Consider the following 21,090-nt stretch of genomic DNA (forward strand, 5'->3'; position numbering starts at 1 on the left):
CACATTCATCTGACAACTGTCAAGTGCTGTTTATACGCAGACACCAGGCAGGTGAGGCACTAGGGACAGATGACACTCAGACCTGCCCCCGGGGGTTCCCAGGTTGCCGAGAGAAGCAGAAACATCAATAGCAGTTAGTGTGCAGGGCTGATGGCTACCACAGTGGCACACCAGCACGTTAGGGACTGCCCAGAAAGCAAGCCTGAGTTCAACGCTGGCCACGTGAAATGAAGGCAGCCAGAATGTGTAAATAGGTGGCACAGTTCACACCAACGCATGGGGGCAGGCAAAAGCACAGTGCTTGGGACCACGTGTAATTCAATGAGGCTGCCGTGACTAAGCACGTTGGTCAGAGGCTGAGGAAGCAGTCGGGGCGGGAACATCATGGACCCTCCAGCTGGTGGAGCCTTAGGCACTGCAGACCCACTGTGGCAGAGGAGGAGAACACTAACAAAACAACAAACCCCTGAATCCCAAGTCTCCAAGCATGGATCAAGTCCATACTCCTGGGCAAAAACCCAAACTTGCCCATCAGAGTTTCTGGTTTCAACACAATTATAAGTTTATTCATTGCATGACACATGTAGCTCTTATTATTCAAAGGCTCTTTATAAACAAAATACTTCAGCTAGTTATTTGCATCAAGTTTTATTTTAAACGGTAATAGGCACGGCTAATTTTTATGCTGCAACTCAAGCACAGCGTGCCACGACAGGGCAGACAAGACTGCTGTTCTGGGCCTCACAGAAACCCTGGTAGGGCACTGGTTAAAGAGCTCGGCTGCTAACCAGAAGGTTCACAGTTCACATCTACCAGCTCCTCCTTGGAAACCCTATGGGGCAGTTCTACTCCATGCTAGACGGTTGCTATGAGTTGGAATTGACTTGATGGCCATGGGTTTGGGTTTTGGTTTAGCAGGGAAATGGACCCCTGGTGGTGCAGTGCTTAAGAGCTCGGCAGCTAACCAAAAGGTCAGTAGTTCCAATCTACGAGCCACTCCTCGGAAACCCTATAAGGTAGTTCTACTCTTTCCTACAGGGTTGTTTTGAGCCGGAACCGACTGGACGGCAACAGGTTAGGAGAGGACTAGACTTCTAATAGCCTTGTGTAAGACTCACTGCCTAAAAGAGCCAGAGACTAACAGATTAAATGTGTGCGGGACACAGTGCTGAGCAAAAAACAAGAAGCCAGTAAAATGCTGTTGAATGGATAAATGAGTGCCCCAAATTTCTGCACAGACCTTTAGAGATAATGAAGAGCTTACCAACAACACTTAGCATCACAAATTCTACCGCCAACACTGCCAATTATTAAAACACCAGTTGCCGTCAAGTAGACTTCGACCCGCGGTGGCCCCATGTACGCAGAGTAGAACTGCGCTCCGTAGGGATTTCAACGCGATTTTTCCAAAGCACATCATCAGGCATTTCTTCCAAGGCACTTCTGGGTGGACTCGAACCTCCAGACGTTCAGTTAACAGCCAAGCATGCTGACCATCTGCACCACCGAGGGACTCTAATGCCAACTACAAATCCTTTAAAATATTTTTCACTTTTTGAACTAGAAACTTTATACCGCTAAATAAGGAAACAATGCCCTTTTTGGGAAAGCAAGCTGACAAGTATTTACCAAAATTTAAATTATAAGTATTTGTTAAATAACGATTTTATTTCAAAGAATTTATGATATAAAAAACTTCCAACAAATGTGCAAAGATGAACATAGTTTGAGAATGTTCACCTGGCGTTTTTCAGTGAAATCCTGGAAACACCCCAGTTTATAAAGCAGCACACAAACCAAACCAAGCCCATTCCTGCTGCGTTGATCCTGACTCACAGCGACCCTAAGGACAGAGCAGTAGCTGCCCACAGGGTTTCCAAGGAGTGGCTGGTGGATTCGAACCGCCGACCTTCTGGTTAACAGCCATAACTCTGAACCACTGTACCACCAGGGCTCCAAAACAATAACATGTCGTATCCATTAATACTCATCATAGCAGTAGAGTATTAATGGATACTGAGTATTAACGGGTACTACATGTTATTTTTTTGGAGATGAGTCGGAATCGACTCAACGGCACTGGGGTGCTGGGGCTTATCCATTAATAATTATCTCCACTATCTTTCCATGTAAGGATATACAGAGCTCTTGATGGCTTTTTTAAGGAAAAAAAAAAGGCAACTCACACAACAGCACACATAGTATAGGACCCGTTTTTCTTCCTAGCAAAACAAAATCTAAGTATTAACTCCTGAGGGTTTCACCATAAAGGATTTCCACTTTCTGAGTTACATATTTCTGTACCCGGAATTTTTTTTTTCCAAACAGCATATTAATTTTACAGTCAGGAAATAGAAATATATTTACAAAATTTTTTTAAATGGTAGAGTTGAACTAAAGTTATGAATTTAACAAATTTAATCAAGAAGTGCTCATCATAGTGAATTCTAAATTTACTCAAATTATATTTCAGGCTGTGCTTCCTAAGTAGTTTGCTTAACCACATTATGTCAAACAAATCTGATAAACAGCAGACTCATAAAACAGAGAATGAAAACCTCACTGGGGACAGGGCCGCCTGATGAGAGCACTGTCTACGCCCACTGAAGATACAAACCTGGCAAAGAGCAGCCTGGAGTTTCACCCATCCAAATCCACTTGAGGGACCTGGTGCAAAGTCACTACAAGCACTGTTTAACACAGTCCCCTGAGCAATGCTGACATCTAGGGGACAGTTCTTTCCCAGAGACATCCAGAGACCTGTCAAAAGCCTTCAAGCTCTTGCAAGCTTCCTGTCATCAATCAGATGAAAACAAACTAATAAACTGGGGGTTTGTAGCTGGTGCACCCAAGTCACCTGGGGTTATCTTCGTCACCGTTTAGTGTGTTGTATCGAGTCAACGTCTAGTAAAAAAAAGGTTAAGAAAAAGTCCCACTTACAGAAACCTCATTTCAATAAAAAGTATAAATGTCTCAATGGAAGCACAAAATAAAAATATCTGCCCATGACAATTAAAAAGATAGCATACACACTGGGACTACTTTTGAAAACATGCTGTGGAAACATATTTTGAGGTCCGAAGGGCAGTTACGAGGCCTAATGAATGAATCCCACACAGAACTTCGCCAGTTTTCCAACAGCCACCTGAAGAGATACCTTTTTCGGGACTGCTCGTATTTCCAGGCACCAGGTAAGGATGGATTGGAGGGAACTCCTCTCAGGGATGTGCTGAGGCAATGCTGCTCCTTTCCAGGTAAAGACAGGAAAAAGGTTCACAGCATGAGAAAAAGAAGAAAAACAGATTTTGCATTCCTTACAAGTAACTCTAATACCATACAGTACTGTACTATCAGAGCCCAGTATGATTTGTGGCAGTTTATTCAGCCAAAACATTTCTCTAAAGTGAATGCAGCAGAAAACCCGCCTTACAAAATGATAAATTACAAATTCAAAAGCATCATTATATTAGCCACGCCACTGAATCCAGACATGCCACAGAAAAGAAAGAACTACCTCAAACCACGGAACGACATGCCAAAAGATGGCAAAGTGCCATCAGATTTTACGACACGTTAATCTTCAAAAGAATGAGAGAACTTAAGTTTAAAATTCAAGAAAATAATTGTCGTTAGATCTAAAAAAAAAAACTTAGTTACAAGAAAATCAAATATACATTCAACAGGAAATAATAAATGTGCTGTAAGAATTAAACATAACAGAAAACAATTTTTAAAAAATGGTTTTAGGCTATTGCTTACTAAAGGCTACACGGAGACACATTAACTTCGAATGTTCAATAATATCCAGTAAGTAGAGAAGCCACTATCATCTTATTCAGTGCAATTAACGCAGAAGTTAATTTTCCATAGAGCCCTGGTGGCGCAGTGGTTAAGAGCTACGGCTGCTGCTAGCCAAAAGGTCAGCAGTTCGAATCCACCAGCTGCTCCTTGAAAACCCCATGGGGCAGCTCTACTCTGTCTTATAGGGTCGATCTGAGTGGGAATCAGCTCAATGACAATGGGTTTGGTTACTGTTTTTAACACAGAAGTTAACATACGGAAACATTAGCGAGCGCCTTCGCCCCAGCCTACACGGCACGAGGGGTGCCTGATGGGACCTCCAAGAGGGGGCATCTCGCCCATGAGCGCCGATCCACAGGCCTGAGGGGGACTAGGGAGTGAACCGATGCCCTCGGGCTGTGGGCTGCACCTTTCTTCCGCGTGTCTGCCTTCATCTCCAGGAGGACGTGGTGCTCTCTCCGGTCCATAAGCTGCAGCCTCTGGAGCAGACTCTGGACCTCCATGTCGCTGTTAGGACAGACCACGTGGAAGGCATCTCCAGGCCGACAGGAGAAGGCTGTTTTCTAGGGGAGAACCGCAAGGGAGACAGTGGGCACAAAGCTTAACTTGCGAGGTAAAAAAACAAACACAAACATAAAACCACGTGTCACTGTATGACCATTTTAATATACAAACTTAGAAATAACTCTAACTGTAAAAATCAAACCAATAAATACGCTCAACTAACAAAGGAGCCTACTTTCAATAGGAGGCATCCAGTATTGCAGTAATCAATAGTTCACTTTCTAAATTGAGTGTTTACAGAATGACCATTAAGATGTTCGGCATTTTCCACAAAGCAAGGGGCCTCAGGAAGTGGTGTTTTCTGTTGATCCATTTAACTGTCTCCCTACAAACACACACAGACACATAAATTGTGACCAAAAATACCTAAGGTCATCTGTTTTGGTTTTCAATTTCCTTCTCCTTACTTTACTCCTTTTGTTTTTTTTTGGGGGGGGGGGGGTGGGGCGAGGGGGTGGAGGAGGAAGGGAGAAGACACGTTCTTTTTCCTTAATGAGCATAAAACATCATACGATCTGGCTGGTCACAAGCAGACATGGCTGAAGCTGAGCCTTCTGTCAAGTCTACCGATGGTGTCCACTGGCTCCAGGCCTCGGGCAGTTCTGGCCATGGACGCAACCGGGGTCCTGGAAAGGACCTGTGACCTTGACAAAGACTCACACTCCTCACTGCCAGGAGACTCAGCAATGGGCCAGCCCTGCCTCTCTGTGACAAAAAATGTACACCATCAGAACAAAAAATAAAACAGTGTGGCTTATGTAGTATAAAGATTTGACAGTACAGATTATTAAAGTGTTGGAAGAAACTTGGAACTGCTCGATAGTACGTAAGTAAAACCATCCAGTTTTGACACCAGTCATAGTTCTTTTTCTACTAGTAGGAAGATCACATTGCTGATGTCAGATGGATCCTGGCTGAAAGCAGAAAATACCAGAAGGATGGTCACCTGTTTTATTGGCTATGCAAAGGCATTCGACTGTGTGGATCATAACAAACTATGGATAACATTGTGAAGAACAGGAATTCCAGAACACTTAATTGTGCTCATGAGGAACCAGTGCACAGATCCAGAGGCAGGTGTTCAGACTGAACAAGGGGATGCCGAGTGGTTTGAAGTCAGGAAAGGTGTGCGTCAGGGTTGTATCCTTTCACCATACCTATGCAATCTGTATGCTAAGCAAATAATCCGAGAAGCTGGACCTTATGAAGAAGAACGGGGCATCAGAATTGGAGGAAGACTCATTAAGAACCTGCGTTATGCAGATGACACAACCTTGCCTGCTGACAGTGGAGAGGGCTTGAAGCACCTACTAATGAAGACCAAAGACCACAGCCTTCAGTATGGATTGAACCTCAACACAAAGAAAACAAAAATCCTCACAACTGGACCCATAAGCAACATCATGATAAATGCAGAAAAGGCTGATGTCAAAGATTTCATTTTACTTGGATCGACAATCAACACACATGGAAACGGCAGTCAAGAAATAGAAAGACGCATTGCATTGGGCAAATCTGTTGCAAAAGACCTCTTCAAAGTGTTGAAGAGCAAAGATGTCACCTTGAGGACTAAGGTGCCACCGATACAAGCCATGGTGTTTTCAATCGCGTCACATGCAAGCGAAAGCTGGACAATGAATAAGCAGGATCGAAGAATTGATACCTTTGAATTGCGGCATTGGCGAAGAATATTGAACACACCACGGACTGCCAAAAGAATGAACAAATCTGTCTCGGAAGAAGTACAACCAGAACGCTCCTCAGAAGCAAGGATGGTGAGATCATGACTAACATACTTTGGACATGTTACCAGGAGGGATAGTCTCTGGAGGACATCATGCTTGGTAAAGTAGAGGGTCTGAGATAAAGAGGAAGACCCTCAACGAGATGGGCTGACACAGTGGCTGCAACAACGGTCTCAAGCATAATAAAGATTGTGAGGATGGCACAGTGTTTCATTCTGTGTGCTATGAGTCAGAACCAATGCGACGGCACCTGACAACAAGAAGGAAGATCACTTACCCACCCTGCTGTGATGACTTTCTGAAAGCCAACCCACTCAGCCTCCCAGGGCCTCCCCGAAAGGCAACTCTGAAGATGCTCCCAGGCCCGAGGTTTAGGGTTATCACTCAGTGTTTTAATCTGAGGTCCGTGGATTCTGGTGGGGGAGGGGGTGAGTTCAGCGCAGGAGGGCAGCACCCCCTGACACTGCAGGAGAACTTCACATGCCCTCACTTTCCAGGAGAAAGTCTGTACTTTCTTCCAGGCTCTCACAGGACGTGGAGAGCCAACACTCTGAAAAACTAACCTTTACATAACGGTCCCTGGTCTCTTACGTGTAAAATCCCGCTGACTCCATTTTCCTTTCGAGGCTCCACGACGGAAGCAGCAACTCTGTCCTCTAGCAGACTGCCTCCAGAGTCACTGTCAGCCCCACTGAGGCACAGTGAGGGGAGTGTGAGGGGGGGTGTAAGGCTGGTCCACAGCCAGCAGCCAGGGGCCATAGAAGCCCTCTCCTGAGTGTGTAACAGGGTGGGGTGTAAGGCTGGTCCACAGCCAGCAGCCAGGGGCCGTCAGAGCCCTCTCCTGAGTGTGTAACAGGGTGGGGTGTAAGGCTGGTCCACAGCCAGCAGTCAGGGGCCATAGGAGCCCTCTCCTGAGCGTGTAACAGGGTGGGGTGTAAGGCTGGTCCACAGCCAGCAGCCAGGGGCCTTAGGAGCCCTCTCCTGAGCGTGTAACAGGGTGGGGTGTAAGGCTGGTCCACTGACAGCAGCCAGGGTTTGTCACAGACCTCTCCTGAGCGTGTAACAGGGTGGGGTGTAAGGCTGGTCCACAGCCAGCAGTCAGGGGGCGTCAGAGCTCTCTACTGAGCGTGTAAAAGGGTGGGTTGTAAGGCTGGTCCAGAGCCAGCAGCCAGGGGTCGTCAGAGCCCTCTCCTGAGTGTGTAACAGGGTGGGGTGTGGGGTGTAAGACTGATCCACAGCCAGCAGTCGGGAGCCGTCAGAGCCCTCTCTTTAGTGTTTAACGGGGGGGGTGTAAGGCTGGTCCACAGACAGCAGCCAGGGGCCTTAGGAGCCCTCTCCTGAGTGTGTAACAGGGTGGGGTATGAGGCTGGTCCACAGACAGCAGCCAGGGGCCTTAGGAGCCCTCTCCTGAGCGTGTAACAGGGTGGGGTGTAAGGCTGGTCCACAGACAGCAGTCAGGGGCCGTCAGAGCCCTCTCTTTAGTGTTTAACGGGGGGGGTGTAAGGCTGGTCCACAGAAAGCAGCCAGGGGCCTTAGGAGCCCTCTCCTGAGTGTGTAACAGGGTGGGGTATGAGGCTGGTCCACAGACAGCAGCCAGGGGCCTTAGGAGCCCTCTCCTGAGCGTGTAACAGGGTGGGGTGTAAGGCGGGTCCACAGACAGCAGTCAGGGGCCGTCAGAGTCCTCTCTTGAGTGTTTACCAGGGTGGGGTGTAAGGCTGGTCCACAGCCAGCAGCCAGGGGCCTTAGGAGCCCTCTCCTGAGCGTGTAACAGGGTGGGGTGTAAGGCTGGTCCACTGACAGCAGCCAGGGTTTGTCACAGACCTCTCCTGAGCGTGTAACAGGGTGGGGTGTAAGGCTGGTCCACAGCCAGCAGTCAGGGGGCGTCAGAGCTCTCCACTGAGCACGTAAAAGGGTGGGGTGTAAGGCTGGTCCACAGCCAGCAGTCAGGGGCCATCAGAGCCCTCTCCTGAGCGTGTAACAGGGTGGGGTGTAAGGCTGGCTCTGAGCAGCAGGCCAGGGGCCATCAGAGCCCTCTCCTCAGTATGTAACAGCACTGCACAAGCCCTCTGCACGACCTTGGGGATCTAACTGTGCCGGGAGATAAATGCTGTAACTCACCGAAATGTCCAATTCCAACAGCAGAGTGGTTTTTACGGCATCATTCATAGTAAGTTGAACTGCCTTTGAAATCGGAACTTGAAAGACCGAATCCCCTGAAGTCACACATGCTTGGCTTTCCTCCTTAAAAGAATGAGATAAAGTATAATTAATTGCAATTTTCTCTCACACCGTTCTTTTACTTAGCTTATCTACAGGATCTGGCAAAGCTTTCTGGTCATTTCAGCTTCCTTTCTGACTGCAGACATTAATTTTAAAAGCCACATGGCTCTCTTCCGGAAGAGCAGCTCTTCTATATTCCTGACTCCTTGTCTATCAGACGTTGGAACGTCTGAAATGCATACTGAGATTATCAGGCATGAGCGTTTTCAGGTGACGGTCTAGTCATCCTCCTAGTAAAACAGGTAGAAGGAAACAGCATGCATGCTAACCTTTCAGGAAGGCGACCCTAGAAGAAATGACAGGTGTTTAGAGGTTGAAGTGCGCCTGTGCAGGTGGTCCCGGGGACTCCTGTGGTGCCTGACAGTGCTGCCCAGCAGAGAAATGCCCCACCTCTGCACTGTCTAATACAGGGGCCACTAGCCTCACGTGGCTACTGAGCCTTGCGATATAGCTAGTGTGGCTGAGAAGCTGAGCTCTTAGCTACTCAGTTTCCACCAGTTTAAGCTTAAATGGCAGCCTGTGCCTGTGGCTCCTGAACATGACGGCACAGACCTTGGGTAGCTGCAGAGATGCAAGTCCCAGTACTAGCACCCCACCCTTTCCTAACTCATTGTTGCAAACTTTACAAATAGAACACAACATTTAGAAAGTGCCAGTGAATTAACCCTGGATAACTGGGATACCCTGGCAGATGCGGAAGCTAGGAGGGTCTGAACGCCATGGGCACCGAGAGGCGCCAGCCCACCTGCTCTGAGCAAGGGCTCCTGGGGTGCAGCTGGAAGAAGGTCCTGCTGTCAGTCACCCCCGCGATCACTCAGTGCTCTCACAGGCAGCCAGTCAGTGACTGATCAATGACTATGAAGGCCCAGGCCCTTGACGCTGCTCAGGGTGAGTCTGAGGGGCTGAGTCTGAGGGGCTGGGTCTGAAGGAAGGGCTGTCCCAGGATAGAGACCTCAAGGCCATCAGAGTCCTCTGCTGAGACACTGCATTGCAGCTCAGCAGAGGACCCCAGGAGGACACCATAGAAAAGCTCCCTGTGACCCCAGGAACCCAGCCTAGACAGTAGGTGTCAGTGTGGGAGAAGGAAGGCACTGAGGTGGGATCTAGAGCTGACCGCTGCCTGGCTGAGCAGATCCATGGGGACAGGGCCCAGGCCCCAGAAAGCAGGGGGCTGTACCCGGGGAAGGGAGGGCACTAGCTGTGTGACGCTGGAGAAACACGGGGCCCCAGTACCTGCAAGGCCAGCGGAACCGGGTGGCTACTGCTAAACTCCAGGGACACTTTAGAAAACAATGCAAGCACTGAGAATGATTAACCCACAACTAGAAACGAGGCGTGAAAGCCAGCAAGGCGCTCTCACCTCCCGCAGCCGGAGGGTGGGTGGGGGATCCTACACCCGCCCTGACTGGAAAGAGCGGGGTCCTGACCACTTCGAGAGGGCACTGGGCTGGACGTCTTGAATCCTGAGGCTCCCTGGGCACACTAAGCCCGCAGAAGTGGCCCTCCTCTATGAAGACTAGACAATGGCGAGACCTCTGCCCTGCAAGGCACGTCCCCCACCCCGTGCCCACCCCAACTCCTGGCTACTGGGTCAACAACTAAGGGTAAGACAGCACGCCCGGCTGCAGAGGCGCAGGCGTGGGGTGGGCGGTCCGAGATTGCACCAGAAGGAGCCAGGAGAGCCCACAGAAGGAGCACTGTGGTGCTGGACCCAGGAGCCAGGAGGGGTGTACATGCAGATAAAGGAGCTTTTGAATTGGGGGCACTCTCCAGGGACACAGGGTTTAACACCCAGCAAGTGCCCCTCGCCAGCAGCGGTGAATGTGCTGACAGCCTGGCCACCAGAAGCACAGAAAGAACGAGAGCCAGCATGGAGTGAGGCAGAAACGGGGCAGCCACAGATGGCAGGAAAGAGTACGAGCCAGCACGAAGTGAGGCAGAAAGGGGGCTGCCACAGATGGCAGGAAAGAGTACAAGCCAGCACGGAGTGAGGCAGAAATGCGGGGCAGCCACAGATGGCAGGAAAGAGTACGAGCCAGCACGGAGTGAGGCAGAAATGCGGGGCAGCCCAGATGGCAGGAAAGAATACGAGGCAGCATGGAGTGAGGCAGAAGCAGGGCAGCCACAGATGGCAGGGAAGAGTACGAGCCAGCACGGAGTTAGGCAGAAATGCCGGGCAGCCACAGCAGCATAAGGGGCTAGGGGGCTCAGAGAGATGGGCGCATTAGTGAGGGTAAGCTACAAAAAGCCAGACACCACCAGGACGCCCCCTCCAGGTAAAGCACGCATTATTGCATCTCACACCTCATTCCCCTAGAAAGAAACCCAGCGCTGGTTGGCTTCTTTAGGATCTGGTGGCACACATTCCACAGGGAGAACTACCGCTCTGACCCAAATGCCAGGTGACAGGGAAGCTGCAGGCTTGGAGTGGGGCTGAGCACAGGAAAGGCTCTGCAGCAGGTCCGAGGGACGGCTCTCTAGAGGGCCTGGTGCTTGTGCCACACGATCCAGGACACTGCAGCATTACAGGGACAGTGGTGGGGATGAGGCGCCCTGTGGACCATCATGCTGCAGACCCTGCCGCTCTGGAGCAAGGCCACGCCACAGAGAACGACACTCCTGAAAAACCAAGCCTGATGTACCAACGGGCCCCAGAGGAGACGGAGCGCCTGAGCGTGGCCCACGACCAGATGGCATGGCCAGAGCGGCCCACCATGAGCTGGGTTCTGTCAGGTCCACCGAGTCACAAGGCTGGGCAAACCCAGCAGTCACCTGTTACAAGAAACTGGTTCCTCTGGCATTAAGCCCTACTAGGCTGAGTGAGCAGGTGGCCCAGTAATCCATGTGACCACGCCCTGTAGCTCACACCTTTCGTGGCACGGAGGCTCTCTGGCCAGCTGAGGCTCCTCTTTAGATACACCTACGACGATCTCAACAGGGACAGACTGTAGGGACAAGACTCAGACGACTCGCCAGGAGCTAGAAGTAGGGATAGGGGTCAGCTCTCGGGACGCTGACTCAGCAGCGCCTTGGACTCGGACACAGGGGAACCAGCCTCAGAGTCTGCAGGGAGCTGGCACAGGAAGCAGGCCTGCCATCCAGCCCCACTCTCAGCAGTCTGGAAAACACTGAATTTTCACTTCCATTTCTAACTTCCTGCTTAGTCTGTGTGTCTGTAAAATGGGAAGAACGGATCTTTTTCCAGCTCTTTAGCCTCTATGTGTATCTTGTATATAAAATAAATCTGCCTAAAATAGTTCACACTTAAAAAACCATTTAACCACATTACTAACAGCTCAAGTCAATTAAGTGACACTTAGTGTCAAAGCAAGTTCCTCACAGACCACCCCCAACAGAAGCGGCTTGTCAGGCTCTCCAGAACGCTCTGCCCTATCTGCCCTCACGCTGATCTGGGCCGCCTGCGGGAGGGCTACCGTCAGGTGCGTCTGCAGGCTCCCGCCCCCGCCCGTGGAGTCCGGTGTAGGTTTACCAAAGTCAGCTCTGTCTGCTCCCACCCTGATTAAAACTCCAGTAGTATTTGCTACTGTAATTACCTCACTTAGTCACACAATTCACAAACTAATGAAGTTTAAGGACAAAAACAAAAGCCCATAGTTGCTGCCATAAAAATGTACTTGTTTACCTGCTTTAGAAAGACACACAAAAAAACAAGATGCTAGAAAATTACTACCACTACCAGATGCTTCTGAAATAGCTCTAATACATCAGATGGATGCCGTGCTCAAATGTGTTCTCAAATGCCTTTGGGTCGTTGTTCATTAAAAAAAAAGAAAGAAAGAAACCAACAGTGATGCATCAAGGGCGTGGTTTAGGCCAGGGGGCCAGCGTGGCCCTCCAGCCCGCCACTCTAAAGAACGAGGTCTGGGCCATGCATTAAAAGACTGGCTGCAGTGGAAATGTATTCCAACTGTGTTAAAGGGAATTTCAGGGTGACTAGATCCTGGAGGTAGTAGGGATAAAACTAGCTGTTATTCAACTTGATGCTCAAAAAATTTACAGAGCATTTTAAAGGGTTTTTTTTTTTTTTTTTTTCATTTTTGATGGGGAAAAAAAGACAATAAAAACAAAGCAGGTCTCTAAAATATTACCTACAAAAAGAATAATCCCCCAAACAGGGCATCCCAGGACACCAGAAATCCATGCAGGAAAGAGGTTTTACTGTTAATAAGCCCTTTCAGTTCAGCTACGGAGACAATGCGCCGACAGGTCACTCTGCCTTGCACCACTCACATCTAAAATGAGGAACCAAGGGGACAGTTCTTCAAAATATTGCAGAAACTGAGCTAATTCTCAGCCATTTACTTCAAAGATAGAAACAGTGTAAAGATACAAGTACTTTTGCAATGCAGCGTGGCCAAACGTTTTGTGTAAGGTTCCAGACTGCAAACACCTTAGGTTGTGGAGGCCACACAGTCTCTGTCACGACTACTGAATTGCGCCATAGTCAGCGCGAAAGCAGACATTGAAAACAGTAAACACATAAGCACGGCTATGTTCAATAAAACTATTTAAAAAAAACACCTGGCCGCATGCTGCCCTGTGCTGACTCTACTGTAATGTACCAACAAACACAGAACAAATAAATATCCACGGCCTACGGGACAGAGCAGAACTGCCCCCACAGGGTTTCCAAGGAGTCCCTGGTGGATTTGAACTGCTGACGTTCTGGTTAGCAGCTGCAGTTCTTTATGACTATGCCACCAGGGTTTCCAATGTAGTAACAAAAACAGAACACAACCACTTACCTGGGCAAGTGGCTCCTGCAGACACACCTGCAAATACCCGGGGGGTAGAGCGGGGATACTGAGGGAGGCCTGTGAGAGTGGGGGTCCTGAGCAGGTGAGGGAGGGCTCAAAGTCTTCAACCAGGGCACCTGTCTGATCGCTGTTTGCTGTGTCTTGTTCCGAAGCCTGAGAACCCCTCCCTTCTGAATCATCTAATCGCAGAAGTTCGATTTGTGATTCAACGTGTAAAACTTCCGGCTTTACGGGGTCTGTCCTCAAGGAGGTGTGGGCTGCCGTTGCGGGAGCTCCACCCATGTCTTCTTTCCCTCTCCTCGACATGAAGTGCTTCGTCAGGGCGGCCCAGAGTCCATCAATCCACGGCTCAACCACAAGTTCCAAACTGGATTGGTCAACGGAAGAGACAACAAGAAGCAAAGACCTGAGTTCTCCAGCTCCGGTGTGCAGTAATGGCTAACAGCAGGTCTGCCCATTCGACAGAGTGCTGCTCAGCTGTTAATACTCAATATAAAGACAACTCAAAACAAAAAACACTCGGGAACAATTAGGTAAAGAAAAAAAAGAAACAACATTGTTATGTGCTTACCAGTATTGTCACTGTAAAAAACACATACACACATAAAGATCAGAAAACAAATAAAGAGGTTTTAGTAATAGGTTAAGAAAAATATCAGCTTGTCTTAGTTTTCTAAAATAGTTATAACCTTTAAGATTTTAAAAACTTTGTTTTTAAGAAGTTATACTTTTAAACGGCCATGGAAAATCCTGATGTGGCTGACAAAACTTAACCAAAATTCAAGTTGCTTCTAAATATCGCCAACAACAATCACATCAGTCAAGGGCACCGTATTTGTCACCCAGCCAACACTGGCCTCTACCTTAGCATGACCCACGCTACAATCTCACTGCATTCACTAGGTGTCACGCAGTACACAGCTCCAGACTTGGTTATACATCACATCTGTCTTTGAGGAGCCTTTGGGAAGGTAGGTTTATAAAGTTATGGATTCAATTACAACAGCTATTTGAAATACCATCTCACCGCTCAGGGGGTGGTATCCGTAACCCTAAGGACAGCCGCCATCCACTGAGGGCTTGCTGTATGAGAGCCATGTGCTAAGAGGAGGCCTGTGCTCATCTGTGAACCCTTCCCTGAACCTTACACAGTGCACACTAGCATGACCCACTCACAGACACAGAAAGTTCACATAGTTTGGCCAAGGTGTCACCGTCAGTGCAAGTAGGATCGAGGGTTTGAACCCAGACAATGGGATGCCAGAGTCTGCATTCTTAACCCTACAATGTGGTGATACATTAAGCAAGGATGCCCTCTTAAAGATATCTTAATTTTAGAAAAGGAAAAATTTTAAGTCATTAGGTAGAAATGTTAAGATGTGTCAGCTGCTCAAGTAAACGTCTAAGAACTGTAACACTTGTCCAATACACGGACAGGGAAACTGAAAGCCTACAGGGAGAAGTGAAGCACGACTGAGCGAGTGATAGGCCTAACGGGTTATGAGGAGTTAGCAATTAAACACAGCTGCTACAAGACCATAAACATGTAATGTCAATGGGCTCCCAAAAGAAAAGCCATGTGAAGGGACAAAACTAAAAGACCGCACACAAGGAAAGGTGCAAGAATCTGCAGTGGGTGTGGGAATGTCCACACCACCACGGCTACAGAAAACGGCTGAGGAGGAGGACCCTGAGTGTGAGTTTACAGGGAGGATTAGAGAGGTCTCAGACACAGTAAGTGTAAAGGGTTAATATGGAGAAAAGTTAAGACCGCAGCTGAATTTGTCGTGATTCATAAAAACAGTGCTACTACGTGCACATGCATTTAACACACGCACCCAGTAGAAAAAAACCAAGTGGCTGAGACAGTTACTAAGCCTAGATGACAAAACAGGTTATGGGACCAGGCCTCTAAGATAACTGAACTGACACGCTAAGAGGATTTAAAAGGTAGCACACAGGGGAAAACGCTGAGCTGTAAAAACAAAAATAATGAAAAGAGAAATTGCATTTTCGGTTGGTGAAGTGGCGAATAGAAACTCAGATGGAAGGAGACTGAGCCAGGAAAAGCGCCCTGGTCAGCACGTGGCAACTCGTGTGTACTGTCAGCAGTCGTGGAATGGGACACCCCCCACAAGAAGACACGTGTGCACAGAGAAGCACGGGCACACACCGTTCAATTTCCTGAGTGATTTAAGTACATTTCCTAAAGAAAATGCCACACTGAAACCCATGCTCTAAAATACAGGGGCACCTTTCTAATCCCTCCCATTAACAGATACTGAGGATGAAACACGCTCAAAAAAAGAAAATCAGCAAAATAGGTAAGTGCGGCTAACCTTGAGTCCTAAAGCTAAAACAGAAATATGCCTTTCAAGATGAAAGTTTCAGTGCTAAGCTGAAGCCCCCCATGTTTCCGCACTCGCTGATGCCGCATATAGACAAGGTACTACTGGAAAAGCAGGACAGAAGGGTAGACTGCTCTTACCCTACACAGTCATCCGCATGTCCAGTGTCATAGAAATGCCGGGCGCCGAGTTCTTGAAGTCGTCTATCAATTATTTTTCCCCCATTACAGAAGTAGGTGTATTCTGAGTCACCCAGACCTGAAGAACCCCAATCAGTTATTAGCGCATATTAACCTTTAAAGATATAAAGATGCAAATAAAATATTTAAAACAATAATGTTCTATGCTCTTATCCACGGAGCCCTGGTGACACAGTGGTTAAGAGCTTGGCTGCTAACCAAAAGGGCAGCAGCTTGAATCCACTAGCTGCTCCTTGGAAACCCTATGGGGCAGTTCAACTCTGTCCTACAGGGTCACTATGGGTCAGAATAGACTCATCAGCAGTGGGTTTCATTCTTATCGATAAGAGGAAGAAATAATATGTAGCTTCATATTTTATTAATTCTTTTCCTGGTTAATACTAAGTATACAATTATCTTGCTCAACAGTGTAAAAGTAATAACACATGGAAACAAAACATTCTGACCACTATCAAAATAAACACATTTCACGCTTTTGTTTCCATGAATCTATGTATGAACAGAAGTCTTAAAAAAAGGATTAGGTGGGTTTAAAAAACATAACATCTCCAGAGCAGGGGTTGGCAAATGCCAGTCTGTGGGCCAAATCCCCCCACTGACCATTTTTGTAAATATAGTTTTATTGGCGCACAGCCACACCCATTTGTTCATGTGTTGTTCTGGCTGCTTCTGAGCTCCAACAGCAGAGCTGGGTAGCTGTGATGGAGACGACACGGCCTGCAGAGCCTTCAGTATTTACTATCTGGCCTTCGCAGAGAGAGACTGCGGATCCTCATGTGGACTATGTCTGGAGTACAAACAGGCACTCGCTGTAAATGCTTCTATGTCGGGTAAGTTATGAATACCTTCTGTGTCTCCTGGTAAGAAAATGGACTTATTTTCATACTTGGTTTGTATTTTAAAATTAAAAGCTTAATTTTTCAGTTGTTATCTCCACATTCTTTCCCAACAAGGGCACGGTGAAAGATTGGTGGATCCATATACAGGCCTTATGAAACCAAAAACCTGCCACATCGAGTCAATTCCGACTCATGGCAACCCTACAGGCCAGAGTAAAATGGCCCGGTAGAGTTTCCAAGGAGCCGGTGGATTCAAACTGCCAGCCTTTTGGTTAGCAGCCATAGCACTTAACCACTACACCACCAGCGTTTCCATAAAAAACAAAACAAAACAAACCAAACCCAGTGCCATCGAGTCGATTCCAACTCATAGGGTTTCTATATAGGCCTTAAATTGACCAAAACAGTTGGACAGGCTACAATCTTTTCTGTTTAATAATTTTTTTGAAGAATTCTCAAAGTAGCATGTATTAACTGCTGAAAATACAGCAAATGGAAAATAAAAGAATATAAACACCAGACTTCCATAATTCTATGTAAATATAACCACTATTAACTTCTATTACTCCAACATTACATTTTTAGTAGTGTCTGACCTTAACACAGACATAAAATTTTACACTCTATTTTAGTCAGCATTTTCATAAAAGCTTGAGTAAGAAAAAAGCTATACTCTCTTGACCACGTTAGACATGACAGATCTAGGCCAGGGTCTTGAATCTCAAATGTCCCATCAACCATTTATTACAGCGAAACCCATCTTTGCTAGAGACCCCCCCAGGGGAAAAAAAAAATCCTCTAAAATGAACACTATAGGTCACAAGTGAGGAACATGGACCCTGAATTCCCTCCCTGGCGCCAGTCTCGCTGTGGCGGTCCTTTGGAGCCTTTGTCTTCATATTTTAAACTACACAGAGCTGAGGCCAGTGGTTCTAACCCGGGCTGCCCGTTAGAGCCAGCTGGGAATTTTTAGAGAGGCCTGTGCCCTACCTGAACACCAGAATTACGGCTGGTGTTTCGCAGTGATGGGCTTTACTTAAAAACTCCCACTCTCTTGGGAGGAATGATACTTCGATCAGTGTCCCTGGGAGCCTTTTACAGAGATGAGGGGAGGATCAGTGTCCCTGGGAGCCTTTCACAGAGACAAGGGAAGGATCAGTGTCCCCAGGAGCTTTTTACAGAGAACAACCACACAGCCTTCCTCCCTCGGGGACTCTGCGTCAGCAGGTATGTGGGGGAGCAGGGCACGGCCACTCATGTGTTGAGCATGTTTTCGTGCTTCATGACTGAGCCTGACATACTTCCCTGGTTATGGATGCAACTAAGGGGGCCCCACAGAGATCCTCCTGTGGGGAGAAGAAGGGGCAGGCATTCATACCAGACAGTACCTGTTTACTTACATATATACTTAGTAATGTTTTAAATACTTCTGTTTAAAAAAATAAAATGAGAAAACCCGTACAAGTTCATTTCGTGGTTTTGAAAAAGCCCCCAGGCCCCCGCTGCAGCCAATAAGAGAGCACGGTAAGAAAGAACGCAGGTTCCTTACCCAGCAATCCGTACCGCAGGTGAGCCAAGAAATCAGCTGGCAACGTCTTGTCCTGTATTTCCTTGACAAACTTGCGGGCCGTGTCGGGTGGGTCTCCAGTACCCGTGGTAGACACGACGACAACGAGCGGAGCTGTTTCGGTTTTTAGATTATACTACAAACACATGATAAAGGGGAGGATCAGCAAAAACGAGGGAAACCTTCAAGGGGATGGACTGACACGAGAGCCACGACAACGGACTCAAGCACATCAGTGATGGTGAAGATGGAGCAGGACTGCGCAACGCCTCCCTCTGTTACGCAGGTCGAGGAGTCGGAGCAGACGGGACAGCAACTGACAACCACACACAAACACGCGGATGTCATCTCAGGCGCTGACTGCTGTAGGTATGTTTTGATTTAACACGTCAGGAAAGCAATCGGCATCAGTTCCTCTGTCTTGTAACTCCTTCTGTTTCCCTTCTTACCCGGTTATCAGAGATGCACACCAGAGTGACAGCCAGTGATCAGGGAAGGGGGTGGGTCATGCATCCCCTGATGAACTGAGGTGCCCAGACTGGAACATGACTCAGTGGGCCACGTGCACCTGCTTTACTGACGCCCACCAGGAGGTCAGGGAGTTTAACATTTCCCTCCCTCCTTGTAGGCCACCTGAGAAGCAGAGCTGGGCCCCACCACAGGCTTCCATTTAGTCCAGCCCTCCATTTCTAGGAAAATCAGACAGAGAAGGGACTGATAAACCAACTATTTGGAGCTGTATCTTCAGTCAACTATTACCCTGGATGCTAACGTGTAAGGCCACTTCTGGTGCTATCAAAGTGGCAAAACCCAGCTTTCGACACACTTGGACCTGTGGGGCAGTTTGGACACCAGAGACAACCAGACAAACCTACTGCCCCAGCCATAAAACCAGCCCAGTCTTCAGAAGGGGAGAAACAGTCACTGAAGAAGCCCCCAACACCACAGAGCCCGGCAAAGAGCCAGTGACTATGCATTACGGCGAGCTGTCGTGAGGAAAACGGCTGCGTCAGCGGGAATATCTTCCCATCACAAAGGAAAACAGGCAGCAAAGAGGTTTTTTTAAAAAAGACACAAACTGTGGAAGAATCTTGATCAAAAGGGGGAGAGTGCAGGATAGAATTTTAAATTCCCACGGAATCCAGACTTCCTAGAGCCATGTAGGCTGAACGAATGCCTCAAATTACTGCCTTGAGATAATCTTTAAACCTTAAACCAAAGACATCCCCTGAAGTCTTTTTAAAACCAAACAATAACTTAGCTTAACTAGTTAAAAAGAAAAAAAAGCCTTCCTTGAGAATTATGGTCATTTAAGTACTACCTATCTGGAATCAGGAAACCCTGGTGGCACAGTAGAGTTCAGTGCTACAGCTGCTAACCAAAGGGTCAGCGGTTCGAATCCGCCAGGTGCTCCTTGGAAACTCTGTGGGGCCGTCCCACTCTGTCCTGTGGGGTCGCTGTGACTCGGGATCGACTCCACGGCACTGGGTTTGGGTTTGGTTTATCTGGAATCAAACTGACAATAGCGACTGGGGAGGCGTGATAGGAACCTTAAGGGGCAGTGAGTTTATGTTAACGGGGTAGGAACAACTCGGAAAAGGACGGTGAGAATGGTCACTAAATCGCACGTGCAGAAACAGTTAACTGGTGTATGTTTTACTGTGTACACTCTCAACAACAATCAAATGAATAAAACTAAAAAAGCACAGGTAACCAGGTGATCAGGATTAAAATGGCCAGACAAGAATGGAACAACCAATAGGATATTCCGGCAAAGAACAGAGCACTGAAAACAAAACACCTCTGGAATCTTCAGCAAAATACAAAAACCCAGCAAGGCTGGTCGCCTGTCCTGCGTGCGGCACAGGGCTTCGGGCTGGGAAACGAGACACGGTAATCCTCACCATCAGGAACCTGGCTCTGGACGACGGCTCCCTAACTCCCTGAGGGTTCCAGAGAGCTAAGTGTCAACTGTAAATGAGACCACTGGTGCTGCCAAGTCTTATAAACCAAGCTTCTCCATTCTAACTCTCTCCTAAATTCACATATTTCAAACAGACGGGTTCACTGCTTCTATTTATGACCCCACAAGCTCTGCTGCTCTGGAGCATCACTCAACATGGCTCCATGGAATTCATCTGATTTTTCATGCTGATACAACAGACAGGGATTTCAGCCCACCTTTTACCAGGCAACATGCTTACAGGACACTACAGAAGTTGCGTATTAGGGTCTACACAGAATTTGTGTAAGTAAATAGGATTACCGTGGGCTAGAAAGCAGAGACCTATCTGCTGAGACAGAGATCATGAACAAGTAGAGAGACCAGTGGCTGAGGAGGGCCAAGCGCATGACCAACATGCCTTAGAAACCCATCACACATGTCACTTTCTAATGGTGCTCAGCTAGCTGGTGAGGTCAGCCTCAGGGGCTAAGTCTGGGCCACTTTTACGATGCCAATGGATTTGTTTGCTTGGGATTGACGGATTCGGGTTATGTCCCATCATCTGGCTCCCACAGTGTAAATTAAAGTTACTGCGGGGTAATGATACAGCCTGCCTATGGGTCACTGTGCTGTCCTCGGGCCATCCCCTTTTGTGTAACTGAGTTCACCTGGAGTCATCCACGCAATGCGCCTAAGGAAACTTCCCTGGGTCTCCTTCCTTGAGCTGGGTTTACAATTCACCTGTGCTGTGGACAGTCTAGCCTTCTGAACTAACTCTGGGACAGGAGAGAGAAGACTGTGGAAGCGTGCGGAGGTAAGAATCAAATCTGCTTTTTCTGATTCAAACTGAGGAGTCAATAATCATCAACCTAATCAAAACCTCCGCTTTTCTGTCCCTTCTGTTCAGACACCAGCTGCCTTGGACCCTAAGCACCTGGAGCTGGGTCACAGCTCACAAGTTAAAGGACACAGTCCTCTAGACTGCCGAGGAAGTCCAAGACTTCAGACACCATTCGTAAATCT

The 21,090-nt window shown here is 47.9% G+C and overlaps 1 protein-coding gene across 8 annotated transcripts in view; it reads right to left on the reverse strand.

The window, feature by feature from the left end:
- Window positions 1-21,090, reverse strand: part of MTRR (5-methyltetrahydrofolate-homocysteine methyltransferase reductase) — a 47,727-nt gene that overhangs the window by 20,482 nt on the left and 6,155 nt on the right. For all 8 annotated transcript variants that reach the window (XM_023545372.2, XM_023545371.2, XM_023545374.2 and 5 more), the window contains exons 3-8: window positions 18,105-18,258; window positions 15,657-15,774; window positions 13,157-13,535; window positions 8,229-8,351; window positions 4,211-4,364; window positions 3,158-3,246 (exon numbers count right to left, since the gene is read on the reverse strand). In XM_023545372.2, the coding sequence (XP_023401140.1) occupies window positions 3,158-3,246; window positions 4,211-4,364; window positions 8,229-8,351; window positions 13,157-13,535; window positions 15,657-15,774; window positions 18,105-18,258 (1,017 nt within the window). The remainder of the gene's footprint in view (window positions 1-3,157; window positions 3,247-4,210; window positions 4,365-8,228; window positions 8,352-13,156; window positions 13,536-15,656; window positions 15,775-18,104; window positions 18,259-21,090) is intronic.

This window comes from Loxodonta africana, chromosome 2, assembly GCF_030014295.1.
Source record: "Loxodonta africana isolate mLoxAfr1 chromosome 2, mLoxAfr1.hap2, whole genome shotgun sequence".
In the NCBI taxonomy this organism is placed as follows: Eukaryota; Metazoa; Chordata; class Mammalia; order Proboscidea; family Elephantidae; genus Loxodonta; species Loxodonta africana.